Consider the following 16810-nt stretch of genomic DNA (forward strand, 5'->3'; position numbering starts at 1 on the left):
ATCTGCTGTGGGTCACATTACTCGCTGCTTCAGAACACAGACAGGCCCACTTATTATACAACTTCAGGTCGTGGGGTCGGGGGTTGATCCCAGACACAGGTAGAGGAACATGGGCTAAACAGACACCGAACAGGCTGCAGAAGCTTCTCTTCGCACATATTTAAGCTTTTCAAACCTCCATGTTGTAACTTTTAGGGTCTTCCTGTACTCAGAGGTTTATCATACCGACTCTGGGAGCAGTCACGAGTGACTTACGTGTCAAATCTAATGATTTCTCAGCTTTTATGCGCACTCAGGTGCTTCATTCCTCACCTGCCTCTGAGAAGTGGCACTCCCTCCTTCCACATGACCGTGTTATATAAAACTGACCCAGTCTGCTCCCCGCGGGGGTCAGTGTGTCAGAGGACCACTGGCGCTATTCTTAGCTCCAGAAAGGACAAACAACACCAATTACATTAAGAACCAAGAAACATTTAAGTCTGTGGCAAAAAAAACACAACAAACCAGAAGGAGAGAAGGAAGGAAGAGGAGAGGGGGAAGAGATGAGGAGAAGATGACGCCGTCCAAACACAGGAAGGCAGGAAAGAGGAAATGTTGTAAAGGAGAGATACACAGTGGCGGCGGCTGTCAGGCCCGTGGACCCCCTCACTTCTCACCAGTGTGGCCATTCCTGCAGTTTCGTGTCAGTGCATTATCATACCTGAGCAGGAGGAGGCATTGTGGGACAATACATTCACTCAGCATAAGTAGAGCTGCACTGTGGGGTAGTGTAGAGCACTTTCACAATCAAGTTGTCTTGAAACTGAAAATACATCAATGTATCATAAGCAGGATGCCTCTACTGCTACAATCATGTCTCTGTGTGGAGTTTGCACAGTTTGTTCTTCTAAAAACAGACGAACACGAAGCTGAATAAAATTGTATAGAAAATGGATGGATGTCAGCAACGATCGATCCCAGCATGCTCAGCGTCTTTCAGGTGCCTGTAGTAACACAACAGGACACAAGAGGGCAGTTCAGGATTTGATCACAGGTTAAATATGTGCATCTGATGGTGACTGATGAATGAGTGTTCCTGCAGGCGCAGGCCTGGAATTGAAAATGAAAGATAATCGAGCTTTCTGGGAACCGAGCTGCGGTTCTCACCGTCATTTAAAGGTCAAAAAAGCCACACAGTCAGATGATATGTCCAAGTGAAAGCAGAAGACTGCACAGAAATATGTGCACCTGCATGATCAGACATGTATTTAAAGACTTATGTAATTTCTGGGCCTTGAATCAGTCAGCGGGCTTCCCCTCTTACAAACAGCTGATGGCTTCCCATCAGCAGCTGGAATCTGATTTTCATTTCATCTGTGTTCGTATTTTACAGCGCACATTCAGATCTGCTTTGCTTGCACAACCGTGCAGGTTTGTAAAGATATATAAATCATATAGTCAGAATCAAATAGAAATGAGCTTCCTGCCTGGAGCAAGAGCCGTTTTCCCTGATGCCGTTATCAAATTCTCTCCAAGTGTTCCCTGAGAACAAGCACCACAAGTGTCTCGTCTCTGCCAACATTTTCAATCTGCCCTCCAAAGTATGCAGTCAGAAGTCACTTGTTCGATGGGTAAATTGCCTTATAAGTCAAACAGAGGCTCCTACTGTGGCTCATGCGGCCCACAGAGGGCAGCAGATGCCACTGGCACTGCAGGAGCTGGGAGATGGCCTCTGGCTGACACAGGCCTTTACATGACCCTGCAAGACAAGTAACTACAAAGTGAAAGTCAAAAAAAAAAAAAGATCCAGCTGAGAAAATGCTCAGTCACCTAAGTTCCCCTGAATTCTGTGTTGTTGAGCTCTGTTGTCAGTAAAGCCTCATGTTGACGTCCAGCGAGTTAAAATTACTGTTGTGCATCGTCGAGATTAAATATAAATCCACAGGAGCACATTATGAATGATAGAGTATTCCTTTTTATTTATTTGGCAAAATAATAAAAAGGGAAGCATTTGGAAAGAGGCAAAGTTAACAGTCAGAAAATACAAAAATATAGATAAAGTAATTCTAACAGCTGTTCGATTCATTTCCTCGTTCTCTCTCCAAATGGGAAAAAAAACTATATATCTTTGGATCAACATATTATAATATGGACTGTATACTTATAAGACATCTTTTACACAGGATGCACAAATCCGTTCTCAGCCCCACCATGCAGCAACCCATCCGTTCCTGAACCAATAAAGTCCTTTCATCGGCCTGCTAATCAACTTTCCCTCCTTCCCGTTTATTTCACAAAGATAACCAGACATGTCCCCCCTCCCTCCCTCCCTCCCTCCTCCCCCTTTACCTCCCCTCAGAACCCCTCCAGTCTCTCTCTGGTGAAACCGATCGCGGCGATAACTTCTCCGGGGCGTCGGGTCGGAAGCCCTCGCAGCTCGACGGAGGATGTTGCTGTTCATGCTTGTGTTTTCGGTGTGGAGAGTCCTGACGAGTGCCGAGCCCCAGGCTCCTCTCTGGACTCCTACTCGCAGCTGACTGTCCCGCGCTGGGAGGGGGGTATCAGGTGATCGGGCAGCGTTGGCGGCAGCTCGTGGCCCTCGAGCTTCACCTTGATCAGGTGGTTGGCAAGAGCGAACTCCTCGTCGTCCAGCAGCCCGTCTTTATCCACGTCCGCCAGCTTCCAGATCTTCCCCAGCACCGTGTTGGGCAGCTTGGACTTCTGCATGTGCTGCTTGACGGTGGCGCCCGACACCTTGCCGTTGATGGGCGACAGGGTGTAGAAGACCTCGTCGTAGGCGGGCTTGTCGCGGCCCACCACCCACTCCACCTCGTCGATGCCCTCGCTGGCCCCCTCGCCGTAGCCGTGGCCGAAGGGGCCGCTCATGGTGCCCTCGAAGGCGCCGCCCTTGACGGACTGGCTGGGCACGCTGGCCTCTTCCTGTCGCACCATGGCCATGAGGCGGGCGATGTCGTTGGCCAGCATGTCCTCCACCGCCTCCAGCAGTTTGGGCTTCACCACCGCAAACTTGGTGAAGTCCTGACCGTTGAGCAGCTCCTGGAGAGAAAACAGGAATTGGCGATAGAAATAGATCAGTCCTCAATGGCGGCTGATGGGAGTCACGTAGGAGAGGCAGGATTTCCTGACAAACCAGGAAAAATAAATCTCATCCCCGCCCTGCCCCATCCTGGAGGGCAGGACCAGGAAAGAAGGGCAAAGATGTGAGGAGTCAAGGTTGAGGGGTCATTCCACTCTGGACAGTTTGTTTTTCAATGCCGAGAACAGCTCGACAAAAACAGAGGAGCTTCATCCAACCTGTGACGCCGTGACTGCAGGTGGCGTTCTCTCTGGAGTCAGTTCCTTATTTCACTCACCTGCATCTTGGCGAGATTGGGGAAGTCTCCAGGCGAGATCTGGTGCTCCTTCTCTATCTTGGTGTAGATCTCTCCCAGGTTGGCGATCAGCTCCTTCTTCTTTGAGTCCTTTCCGAACACACTCGGCATCTCCTTCTTCAGGGAGCTGATAATGTAGGCGTGCACCTGGAAGCCGGAAAGGGAACTTTTCAATAAATTAAAGGTGAACTTGCGTTGGAGTAAACGTAAATTTCTTCTTGTTTCAACCCCCCCCCCAAAAAAAACACAATATGTTCAGGTTTTATGGATTAGGGGGAGGGGCCAAATGCTCATGGAAAAACATTATTTGTACTTTTATTTATTTATTTTTTTTAATCCTAGAAGAGGTTTTAAAAGTCAATAAAATAAAAACAAAACAACAATTTAACAGCATGGCTCTGGTGATGGGAACTTTGTGGTTTTGGATGTTTGATGTACTTTGCATGTATAATCAAAGTGTCTCAACTGCAAACTGAATGCAGTGATGCTGAACATGAGCAAGGTGCACTCTGCCACTCCCACGGAGATGTGTCAAAGTCCGCCGTGTGGATGGGTGTGGCATTTCTTTCACCTTCTCCTCAGACCAACGTCCAGTGAGAAGGTTCACTGTTTGCACAGTTTCATTCAAATTACCCTCCTCAAACGTCCAATAAAAGTAGCTTTGTTCCTAAACTACACACACCTCCAGTCCGACGCTGCTGTCAGGGTTTTTCCCTCTCCTTCATACTGACCTTGGCGAGGCGCGCTCGTTTGATGAGATCGTTGAGTTTGCGTAGAGACGCATTGCGCGGCAACGACTGGATGTCCAAGAACAGGTCATTCTCTTCCGCTTCAAACAGCTTCCTGTTGTCCGCCACCAGTAGGGGCTGAGCCCAGAACGACCCGATGTACACGCGCACCACCTGGAGTCGTGTTTGAACAAGTTAACCTCCGTTAATCTCCGTTTCCATCGAGTTACACTCTACTGACCGCACCCACATCAGAGGACATACTTTCACAAGCCTCTCACACACATCGAGGAGTCGTACAGACACACACACACACACACACAAAAGATACAGAGGCAAGTCATTGTGTGTGAAAATGTAAACAAAGAAGTGTCAGTTTGTAGGATATAAACCTTTCTTTTTGCCTTTTTCTAAGACTTCACAATGCAACCAAGAGTCAAAGTCAATGAATAATTATCTCGACACTCCAAAGGTTTAAGCAGGATCACTTTATGAGTGATCAAACATTAACCAGTCAGGGATGAATCATAAGACGAGCTGCACCACGTGCGCTCGGTCTGGACATGGGAATCGATGCTATTGTACAGTCTTTCAGATGACTAATTTTTTACAAGTTGAGAACAATACTCCTTTTGAGTCCCTACAATCGTATCCTTTACTGATTTAAATATAAAATCAACACACAGCTCTACAGGTCTGACATGTGCCTCCAGAGAAACACCATCCCTGCCAGATCGTTCAGTCTTTCCATCTGTATTTCACATGAATATCACACTCACAAAAAGTAAAAGACTCACCTCGGGTGTGTTGATGATTTTGCCCAGAGACCACATCAGCGCTCCGTAGACCCTCATCAGCTGCTGAGTGCTGATCTGGTCCGCCTTGTTGAGCACCACGCGCATTTTGTCCTCGTGGTTCTTGAGCGCACGGATCACCTCGGAGAACTCGTCGGAGATGTCCAGCTTGTGGGCGTCGAACAGGAGGATAATGCGGTCCACGCGCTCGGCGAACCACTCCAGCACAGCGGCAAAATCGTATCCTGGAGAGAGGAGGGGGAAAAAAGAAGGTTGAAGAGCTTGAAGAACTTCATTAACCACTTGCAGGAGACACTAATTGCTTTGTGTCATTTTGCTTTCCCGTTCTCTGTTGACGGACTGGCATGAAATCAGAATGAAGTTAAGTTTTAGGTGTTTCAATGTAAACAGCTGCTTTCCTTCTAAGGCCATCAATGTTTCAAGCATAACACAGTTATGCACACCACTGGGAGAAACTTGAGGTTCAGTGACTCATCTAAGAGCAGTTCTGGTCTGGACCTGGTCAGGGTGAGACAACGAATCAAAACGTAATCCTCCTCCACATGAGCCACAGCTCCCAGCACTGACACACTAAAATATTTGAGCAGCATTTGTAATTCCATTCATGTTACGTGATCTGGTCACTGCTCGATCACCAATAATAAAACATTGCTTTTAGCATGTGAAGGTAATAAACTTATTACAATCTAATGAAAACTAACAGACAAACGGCTACAGGAGAAAGCAGCTTGCTCGTGAGCAGCTATCCGCCCACGCCGGTGGGTAGAAAATCAGATGTCACCACTTTCTGTTGGCACTGACCAACACTGCATGAAGTCTGAAGCTTAACCAGACAAAGAGCTCAACGGCTCAGATTAGTCAATAACTGACGGTGGAGAAGGTTTAATCGTGGCTGCTATGTTCATTCTCCAAATAGCGTTGATCCAGTAATGTTTAGATAGGGGCTTTTCAAAAGCTTGTGCCTTTTCCACGGTTAACTATTAACTATCTTCACTGACAGCCAGGAGAGGCTGTTCCGGGCCAAGTCCCTCTTTACAATCCGACCTCTCACTATCCTGAGGAATGAAACGATCACAAGCAGCAAGCGTGCTGTAAAAAAGGCTCCAACAAAAACCAAAGCCTCTGGTGATCGAGGATGATTTAAAAAAGGAGCGAGACAGTCAATACTTTAGATGAGGTGTTAAAACGCATGATCAGTAGTGAAGTCGGTGTCAAAAACTGAACCAAATTAAACAGGCCTGCCGCTGCCTGAGCTCCACAAACTATGAGACTCACTTCAGTCGGTGATTGGGCTGGAGGAGGGAAATGCCGGAATGACAGAACAGGCATTTTTTTCTAGACTTTTCTTTTGCCTCAGGGTCTCGGTCAGAAAGCGGGGAAGAGCTAGATGTGGTTTTGATTAGTGTCGTCGTGTCATCTGATCAGAAAAGAATGTAGCTGCTCCAAAAGCTCCGCTCAGCTGCTGCGGCACAATCGACAGCAGAACTGCTGCACACGCATTCCAACATGGCCGGCCTTTGTCTGCGTTCGAACGCATGTTCACAAAAGGAAAGTTTGAAAGGCAGCTCTGGCAGCAAGAATCAAAGATGGAGGTGGGGGGGGGGGGGGGGTCAAGGGGAATATCGGGAAGGATCCCTCCTTCTCGGAAGACAAAGTGAAAGTGAGAGGAACAGCACCAGTGTAATGAGAAACTCCCGTATGACACCAACGCAGGAAAACACCGTCAACCGAAAAAGAGACTGCACATGGTGTGAAAGAGGATGAGGGCTGGAAGGGGGAAACATCTGAGATGAAGATCCCAGAGGGAGCCAGCAGAGGACATATGTTCATTCTTTATCAAGTCTGTTTTTGACACACGTGTGGGGCACTCAGACAGCTGCTCCAGTTCACTTATAGCGCCGAGCATCAACAACTGCTGCGTCTGAACCACAGGGACAGAATGCAGGGATTGATCTCTGCACTCATGACTAATAACAGGCCCTACAGCTATGTGCCAATCACAGGACACACAGAGCAAAGGAATAGAACTGCATTTATTCAACATCTCCTGAATAAAAGAGGGCAGTCCCAGTTTTTCTAATAAGTTTATTTTCTCAGTGAACTCCAGTGATGAACACTCTTGTGTACATCTGAACCTCAAATGAAATCATTACATTGGATATTCAAAATGTTCCTTTAAAATAGATTTTCTTTTAAATGCGTCTTCCTGTGGTTAGCATTCCCACCTCAAAGTGAAAAACTGTCTGGTGCATGTCTGGTTTGTGCTTGGGGGCCTTTCTGAGCTTAGCTCCCCCCGCCACATACTTCTGTTTACTTCTACATTCCAAACAAGCATTTCAGGTTAATCGGGACTCTAAGTTGCCCGTAGGTGAGTGACTGTGTTTATGCTGTGAATGACAGGTGACCGGGCCAGGGTCTAACCTGCTGCCAGCCACAGTCAGCTCCTATCAGCTCCAGCAGTATGACAGAGGGATGAATAGTTACAGCACTTTCTCACCTTGTAGAAACCAGCAGTAATGAACTACATGACCTCTGTACACAACTGAGCATACGGGGAGGGTGCAATTTCAGATCTTGCTGCCGTTTGATTTTGCAGGTATTTAACCAACAAAGAACATCTATAATTTCTGTATTTTCACACAAACTTTGAGGAGCGCTGTGGTTCTTTGTGATGTTTATGCTATAATATTGCATGATGTTTATACTCTGTCATAATTATTGATTAAAAACCGGGTAACCGGTCAGTTTCTCAATATTCTGAGTTGTTTGGTAAGCAGGGTTTTAGTGTTCACACATATTTGTGTAAGATTATTTAGCATGAGAGTCTAAGATACCCGATAGTTTTTGTCTCAAGTTCAGAGAGAGACACAAATATTAACAGGCTAAAATCACAGCACTTCTGTCCCAATAAAACCCCACACAGGCTTTAAGCTGGAGCTGTTTTACTGTGCATACAGTGAATTCGGGTGTATCTCACAGACTAGTAGTTTGTTTGCTTACTTGGAGCAGAAGGCTACAGATCATCTTCATTAATCTGAGTTGCTAAAACACTACAGTGAAGCCAAACACCGACACTGACCCACTCTGACTAACATACAACAGAAAGACCCTTGAAAACGAAAGCAAAGTTTCTCATGTCTGTTCTAGATTATAGAAGCTTTTTTTTGTTTTTTTTTTTAAATCGAGGATTTATTTGACGTGTGATAATCTAATTTTGACAACCTCTGAGCTGGCAAAGCCTCACTGTGATCTCAGGTGTCCCCCCTGAGGGGGTCCTGGACCCTAGGTTGCGAACCACAGCCATAAACTCCACACTACGCCTCAGCATTCAGCTCAGACTGGAACAATAAACCCAGTGAGAACATCCAGCAGAAGGAGCTGAGTTTGCCACTGGTTGATAAATTCTCTATCATCTTGACACCGTTACTGCAGCGTGTTGACCTCCCAGGTGGGATCCGTCTTTTTCAGTATTCCCTCATTCTTCCCCACTAAGCCATCGTATTTCCCAACACGATGGACGCTCTGCTCACATGATTAACTCTATTCAGAAAACTTGCTGAGTGGCATTAACGTGCCGCGATTCACTGTCAAGTCACCGGTAGTGACTGTGGGAAACAAGCCTTCCAGTTCTGCAAAATTTCAGTATTATTGACGGATTTCATCACTTCAGCGCTCATAAGCACCGAGCTGCACATGCTGACTTCATCAAAATCAATTCACAGTCCAAGTGTTATGCAACCAAAGCCTCCACAAACACTTTTCCCACTTTCAACATTTCTGAATTTTTTGGTTACTTGGAAGTTACGTCGCAGACTTGTACCTTATGAATTTTACCAAACCGCTCATCAGTAAAAACAATAAAGAGGTTTAGTCTGCATGCGATGAGTCACACAGGGCTGGCGTTTGACGATTAGCTCTGAGGGGGAAGTCGGAAATAATACCAAGACTTCCTGAAGCCTGCTAATAAGACTAATATGAACTGCTGTGCGAGAGCGTGCGCGCAAACACACAGACACACACACCCCCGTCACACATGAGCCGCACAATCCAATCAGTTGTGTTTGTATGTGACACACTCAGTACAGTATGTCTGTGGAGTATAGTACTGTATCTGTGTTTATCCAGAAACAGGACACGATCTTTAGGAAAGGGAGAAAATGTCTTCGGGACTTAGGATGTGTAAATCTGTATGCACAGAAACAAAGGCGTCTGTGCTACGAGGCGTCAGATTTAGTCAGGCCCTCCTCGCTCCAGCGGGGGTCACCTCAACGAGCGACGGTCTCTTCATTCATGCGGACACTTCTAAAATACGCTGGTATGTTTACAGTCGCCCGTTTGGAATTTTCAGTCCGCCGTCCAACTGTGTCAAAGATTACGCTCACTCTTCTTTCCAGGGTCAGGGATAAATTTATGATTTCAAATTTGACAAGGCCAGAATAGCGTCTTAAAACAACTGTATTGTGTGTCAAGAAATAGTCAAACGTCAATTGACGAGCGAAAATCCACAAATAAAAACCACTGAACAGTCAAATAATTTGTCACTTCTGCCAAGAGTGAGCAGAGTTTTCTGTCTTCCTGTGTCTCATGGGTCTGAATAATAAACAGTGGACTGACTGAGTGTGTGTCAGCTTGCCGAGGTGCTGCAGAGGAGGGGCAGTCTTGGGAAACTCTCTGCTATGGTTGCCATTTTACTCCACTTCCTTTCCCTGAACTACACAAAAACTGGACTGCCTGAATGTGTGCTTCCTGTTGAACGAGCCAAAAAGCAGGTAGAAAAAGCAGAAGCTGCCTTCAGCTGCGGTTATCTTCTCTGCCTCTGTTCTGTGGGATCATCAAAAGTCAGGAGAAAACTGTGTATGTGGCAACTCTGAATTGACCCCACAGGTCACAGTCTTGTGGAAACGGGTGTATAAAAATATGAATTGATTTATTTCCACACAGAATCGGGAAGTGACTAATGAAGCGATAAAAAAAAAAAAAAAAAAATGCAGAATAAGACACAGAGAGAATGAGCGGAATTTGAAATACTGATGTAGCAAATAAAAATGGCCAAAGATTGCAATGTAGGGAACTTCTTTATAGGGTTTTTTTTCTAATTTAAACAAACTTTCAAAGATAAAGGGAGAGAGGGAATGAAAGGATGAACACAGAAAACCACAGGTACAGCAACAGGAAGTAAATCTCACCATTCTGTGTGCCCTCCCTACATCACCCCGGAAGATTTACACAACCCGTATGCTTCAGCTGTGGCCTGAGGGTGTTTTAAGTGCTGGTTCAACAGCACTGCAATTGCAAACAGTAAAAATACCAAACTGAGTCTCAGCAAAGTGAAAGCGAGCATGTGAGCATGTTGCTTCATGCAGGTTTATTTTTTGCATTTGTGAAAATCTGTCTGGGTTTGTGTCAGGGTCTGTAAAAAGAGGGCAGCATATGTGGTATAGCTAAAGGTTAAACTCAGTTAATACTTGTGAGCGGATAAAGAAAGAACGGTGGTTACTGTGTGTGTGTGTGTGTGTGTGCGCACGTGTGTGTGAAGCAGACCTCTGCTTATCCTCTGTTTCTCCCCCGACAGAATTCCTGGGGTGTCGATGATACTGATGCTCTCCAGGACCGGGTTCGGCAGCTGGGCACACATAAACCTGAAGGGGAAAGAACAGAGATGAGACAAAGAAGCGAACGGCAGAGAAAACGAAAGCAAAAGTTTGTACGAGGAAAAAGATAGAGGGCACCAAGACCGTGACACATGAGGGCACACCGAATGAGGGTAAAGAGAGCACAGAGATCCAGTCAGGAGGAGATGTTTATATATAAAGCTTGGCATTAAACAAGTACGCCTCTGCAGTTTTTCAGTAATGGCCTCTGCACTCTCAGGCCCAGACACCAGTGGAATTCACCCTGGAAGAAACCCCGGCCTCAAAAAAAGATGGCATTTACAAGGCACGAGAGAGGAAAATAAGAGGATTGTTGTCCAAATGCAAAAAACAAAAAAAAAACAAAAAAAACCAACAACAACAAAAGAAAAACAACAGTGTGTAGTAAAAGTTTTGAGAATGAATTCAAATAGACTGAAGAAAACTGAGCAGCTTGTAACAGCAACAACTAAATCCAAACCTTTTGACCTAGTTTAATATTTTATCTGAATTGTAATTCTTCAGCCAACATTGAGACTGAAAACCATGTTTCTTCTTGTCACTAGCGGTTATTGCAGTCATTCATTCATACTACAATACAAACCAAAAACAAACAAATAAAAAGCATTCAAAGACAAAGAGTTGACAATGTGCGCAAACAGACAACAGTGTTGATACACACAATTTATAATCATCACCATCTACAAGAGGCGGTGGTTCTGCAGTTAAAGCTCGTCTCATTGGTACTGCGGTTTCTTCCAACTGTTCAAACACTCATGCTGAAGAGTCACTGTTGACTGTAAATTGCCCACAGATGAGAAAATGAAAGTGTGAATCTGTCTTCACGTTTGCTCTGTGATAGACTGGTCCAGAGAGTACGATGCCCTCACCCATAGTCATTAGAAAAGCAGTACTGAAGATGGATGGATATACATTACAACGAATAAGTCAGCCTATACAAAGTTGAATTTTCAGTTTACGTCATTAAATCAAAGTGAAGAGGTTTTGCTGGTAGGAGGTCACCACTGATGTAATGCCAGTTAAGAAGGAAAACACTGGGACAATACACAATAAGCTACAAATTGTAGGTCTGAGTCTTTCCCAGTGAAACATAATTCACTGCACAATAATCTGTTTTTAGCTGAAACACTGGGATTTAAACTTTAAATAATGCTGCTCTCCAAAAGAAATCCAGCCAAGACGCACACAAACACAGACAGACATACATACGCACAATGTAGCGTGAGAGAAGATGGCTGGTTTTGCATAAACCCACAGTGTCCCACTCAGGACAAAGAAAGGGATTGTTAAGACACCCCCACAGCTCGGGGTGCTACTCCTCACTCCACTGCCCCTTCAGCCAAATTGAACCGATACTCTCAACATGAGCTCAGAGGCGCCTGGGTCACAAGACTGAGGAAAAACTCTGCTTTTACATTCCTGCTGCAACCGCACCGAGCGTAGATACTCACACACACACACACAAAGCATGAACCCCAACAGAGGGCCGACCCCACGCCCAGGGGGGGGGAGGAAAAATCCACAAAGACCAAGTCACAGAAATATGAGAGAGGGCCTTCTTGTCCTGTCCATCCAACACAGCATTACATTACAATACCAGCATCAGCCAAAGATAACAAACATGCAGGTTTTTCCCCTCCTGCTCGTGACGGACGGCGTATGATATCCAGCTGGAATTTTGGCTCAGACTTTCCATTTAAGTATCTATCCCAACAATTTTCCACACAGCGCCTAAAGGCAAAAACAAATGGTGCTACGGGTTCAGCTGAAGTTTCTTAGAAACAGAGGATCCCCACCAGGCACGGAGCCCAACGGCCCATATTTGTGATCCCTTACTGTTTGATTACAGCATTTAAAAACAGAGGAATTGAATGGAGGCATGTGTTAGTGCCCCGCAGCAGTCCTGCCTTTTAATTGAAGTCTGGCTCCAACTGATGACAGTAGGTTTTCCTCTTCCACTCCACTCTCCGACCTACGGCCTTGCCTCACATCGTAACCTCAACTTCCCGCAGGACAGAGGAAACGGGGCGGTTGTGGCTCTCTGCACCGGGAGGCTATGACTGTGTCACTTTTCCACGCTTGCTTCCTGTAAACTCTTGCCTTGCGTGGGTTGCCAGCATTCTGTCCTCATATCTGCATGTGTCTTCGTGTGTATTCATTATGTGCTCTTGAAGTCCGCACATTTGTATCTCTGGAAAGCTGCGGAGTCAGCATCCAGGAATAACAGGCCTTGAGCCGGACAGGACGAAGCAGGACAGTGCGAGCCAGGGTGGGCCAGTGCGGAACTTCAACTTTGCTGACTCTGGTTTTACCGAGTAATGGCTCACAGAGAGCTCAGAAACACACACTGGGGCCTCCGCCTGCAGTCACACTGAATATAAAAAAGGAACAAGAGCTGAAGAATATGCATGCTCATCTGGAGGCGGAAAAATAGCTAGGATGTCATTTCTGCAAAAAACTAATACTAAAAGAAAAAAAACATGATGCTTCATGACAAAATGGTAAAAACAGTACAAATATTGACAAAATAGGAGTTAACACCTTCTGTTAAGCAGGTTGAACCTGGAGCTGCAAGGCTTGCTTGACTGATTTGTATTTACTGTTCATAAATAACTGTTTTTGCTAAGAGCAATTCTCATCACAGCGTGGTAGTTAAAGGCTAATCTGAGGGCGGAATGACTGTAGTTAAAGTCTCGCCACAGAAGCCACCAATCAAAGACTTCTGAAATCAGCCAATTAACACCGTGACCCCTGACACAAGCACTAAAGCAAATTCAGTCAAAATGTTTTCAGACTTCTGAGAGGAGAATCTTGAGAGAGGGTGTTATCAGTCGAGTCTGTTCTGTACTGTGTGAACTGTTTAAAGCAGGCTGTGCACCTGCTCACACTGAAGTCATAACCTGGAATGCACGATCACATGACCTCGAAACCAGTGCAGGATCATTCTAGCCTGCATGTGCTTTTGAGACAAAGATGCATGTAAAACAGAACAACAAATCCCAGGATACGACAAAACTACGTCCAACAGTTTGACAAATGATGCTACAGTGGACAATGGCCTTTGTTTACGCACCATCTTATCTGGTTTCCCCTCAAGTCTCTAATAAACTCACAGAAGTGAATGCTGCTCATGTGAATTCTAACACCCCCTGTATGCTCTTTGAAGTGTTATCTGGAAAAAAATGTGACTTCAGTGATGTTTGTTGGCAGATGTCTGCACTCCTGAAAGATAAGTCAAACACTCCACATAATTGAAGGAAGGGATGTCAGTGGATAATGGGAAATAGCCTAACTGGGGAAGTGTCAACTTGAGTGTTTGTATCACTACACAGCATATGGCATCACACCCCGAACTCGATAATCTGGGGTTAATAACGGATTAAGATCAGAAACACCCAAGAGTTAGACATTTGTTTGTTCATTATTTAGCCATCTGTCTGGCTTGCTGTTCCTGAGTCGGGTGACACCACAATGGTCCACCGGAGACACAACCTCGATGGGAATTGACACCATCAACAAGCGTGTTAAACATCTGGGGTCACTACAATTCCACACACAACAAACTGGATTCAGATGTTGTAGTTTTCACGGCCATACTGGCCCTGACGCACAGCACCTTGGCCTTGCAGTCACACCTTACGCAACGGGAATGGGTGGAGCGTTTGACACACATTAAAACATGACAAGACTCTTTTCACTTCTTCAATTTGCATAAACTTGTTTTTACTTTTCAGTTTCGATCTTACCTGTATTGACAAAGAGTGTAATTTTTACATCGTGTCTCAATGCTATGTTGCGTGAACAACAAAAGTTCCACCTGAGGAAGACTCATGAGTCATCATGAGTTGTGTCATCAGGTCAGTTTTGACATCAGAAGTGGACATCCTGCTTTAACAAAGGTTTTTAAGTGTGTTTCACTGAACACTTGGCTGACAACTGAGAACTTTCCTGGAAGTTTCCTCAGCATGAGTGTATTGTCAGAATAATTAATGTCACATGAGCCCAAACGCCCTTCATGATTTTCAGCCCATCTCGACAGTGACCATATTGGCAGTTGTCTCTAAAACATTATTTTTTTTGTGTGATACTGTTTTACTCTGGACTTACATCTGAAGATAGAACTGTGAGTGGTATGGCAGCTGGCTTAATTGCCACAAATATGTTACAACCATACAAGATGATAAATACCTAAAGCTTTAATCTTTTCTCAGATAAGACGTCATAGATACTCAGATACTGAATAAAGGACGGCAGCTCTTTGGTGTACTTACATGTCCAGAAGATATGAACGTTATGGCTCAGAGGACATAACAAGGTCAGTATGTTGCCAAGCAACATTGTTTACAAAGATTTTTTAACACTGAAGTGGGGAAGGCTGTGACCCTGGGACAAAATGTCTGAAGAGTGACCTTGCCAGGTGCCTTTGGGAAGAAGTGCGTGCGGAGGAGAGGGGGCACACCTAGAACTGGAAAGATTTCTTCAAAGTGAAAGGGAAAGGAGTTCATATTCAAGAAAAGAGCAGATGGAAAGCACCTTCCGTTAATTTCCCATGTTATACCCGGGCTAGATCTGCCACCTGTCTGTTGACACTAAACACCACATTCCTGCACGACTATGAAAGAAAAGCGAAGTCTCACACTCACACACCTAGCTTTACTAGCAAATGTTATGTAAAAGCGTGCTAAAAGTGTGGTGCAGGTGAAGCTTTGCAGGAAGAGCGCTGAAGTCGCGGGCGGGGTGATGTCATGACTTCCTCACCCACAGCTGTATCAACTACTGACAGTTCAGCTGAAGCGTGGCACTGACATGGCGCTCACTCATTCACAAATCAATGAGTAACTACGTGCTCGTGTCCTGCAGTCCCACAGTGTTCACATTTAAGCTCTTTACTGGGGACTTGGCCCCGGCTTTACCTGTTGAGGAATGCGTTGCCAAAGGCGTTGAGTTTTCGGAAGGGCTTCTTGGGGTCGACCACCAGAGCGTTACCCGGGATCACCCCCTCCTGCTCGCCGTGCATCACCGAGATGAAGCAGTCCGTGGTGGGCTCGGGGCCAATCCGCATGCCGGGGAAGTCCTGCTCCATGAGGTGCCGGATGAAGGTGGTCTTACCGGTGGAGTACTGACCCACCAGGAGCACCATGGGCTTGTTGTCGAAGTCGGCATCTTCGAGAGCGGGGGAGTGGAAGTCGTGGAACCGATACGTGTCCTCGAGGGGGAACAGTTTGGTCCGGTAGAGCCGCCGCAGCCCCTCCGACACGTTCTGGAACAGCTCCGGGTCCTTCTTCAAGTTTTTCCTGAACATGGTGGCTGGCTTCTGCCCTCAGCTGCTGCCGTTCGTCCCCTTGAGTAATTATTCGGTTCGGTGGGGTGGAGGTCTCACGCCGCCAGAGGAGTGTAGCTGCCTTCTGAAATGGAGCGACGACTGGGCGAGGTCTGGAAGTTTTAATCCCCACCCTCCTCTTCTAGGTCGAGCCAGTAGCCGCGCAGGGACGGTCAGTCATTCAGATGAGCCTCCCTCTCCGGTGAGCCGTTCCAGGGTCAGCTCCGAGCCGTGGGCCGCTTTATTCCCCGCTAACGCTTTATAAATGGGACGAAAATACAAGCGAAAGCACCCCAGAGGACACCGCACCCCCGCTCTGCTAGCACCTGCTGTCACGTAGCCCCTAAAAAAGGCACCGACACCGGAAGCGACACGTGCTCGTCAAATTAAAAGCCCCGTGAGCGCGAGCAACGCCCCCAACCGTTCAAATTTATATCTCACGATGGATTAAAAAATATAAAATAGGAAAAAAAACGGAGGCAAATGCAAAGAATAAATGCTAAAAAGAAAAATATCGAAACCACAAAATAAGAAACACTAAAAAAATCTTACTTATAGCTTATAAAAACGAGTTGAAAGAGCGTCACCAGAAGCGACACACCCACTTTAAAATAAAAGCCCTGCAAGACGCTCTGCGTTCAAATGTAAACTTCATGACGAATTAAATAAGAATACTAACAGATATAACTCAAGAAGAAAGTTGGAATAGGATGAAGACACAAGAATGAAAAGTTGAGGAAAAACAGAAAGGAAAAACGAAACACAAAATGGTTCCATTATACATTATTTTTTCTTTGCTGTGAGGCAGAATATATGTGATGAAAATGTCTATAGGCTATATTTTCAAAAACCAAAAAAATTACAATTACTAAAATTGCAAAAATTATTTTAACATAAAGTCGATTTTATTGATACCTTCTGGTTG

At 45.6% G+C, this 16810-nt stretch overlaps 1 protein-coding gene across 1 annotated transcript; it reads right to left on the minus strand.

Annotated features, from left to right (window-relative positions):
* Positions 1 to 1934: 1934 nt before the first annotated feature.
* Positions 1935 to 16210, minus strand: ehd1a (EH-domain containing 1a). The gene is made up of 6 exons (XM_030105087.1): positions 15479 to 16210; positions 10456 to 10553; positions 4897 to 5138; positions 4103 to 4273; positions 3354 to 3518; positions 1935 to 3036 (listed from the first exon to the last, which is right to left on the minus strand). The coding sequence occupies exons 1-6, from the start codon at positions 15865 to 15867 to the stop codon at positions 2503 to 2505; spliced, it is 1599 nt and encodes a 532-aa protein (XP_029960947.1). The 5' UTR covers positions 15868 to 16210; the 3' UTR covers positions 1935 to 2502.
* Between the last annotated feature and the right edge of the window lie 600 nt (positions 16211 to 16810).

The sequence above is a fragment of the Salarias fasciatus genome, chromosome 2 (assembly GCF_902148845.1).
Source record: "Salarias fasciatus chromosome 2, fSalaFa1.1, whole genome shotgun sequence".
In the NCBI taxonomy this organism is placed as follows: domain Eukaryota; kingdom Metazoa; phylum Chordata; class Actinopteri; order Blenniiformes; family Blenniidae; genus Salarias; species Salarias fasciatus.

Excerpts from the sequence above, each read along its gene's own strand:
- ehd1a (XM_030105087.1), bottom strand. The coding sequence starts at position 15,867 with ATGTTCAGGAAAAACTTGAAGAAGGACCCGGAGCTGTTCCAGAACGTG. Across the intron at positions 5,139-10,455 it reads GAAACAGAGGATAAGCAGAG|GATACGATTTTGCCGCTGTG; the intron begins GTCTGCTTCACA and ends TCCTCTCTCCAG. Across the intron at positions 3,519-4,102 it reads AACGAGCGCGCCTCGCCAAG|GTGCACGCCTACATTATCAG; the intron begins GTCAGTATGAAG and ends TCCGGCTTCCAG.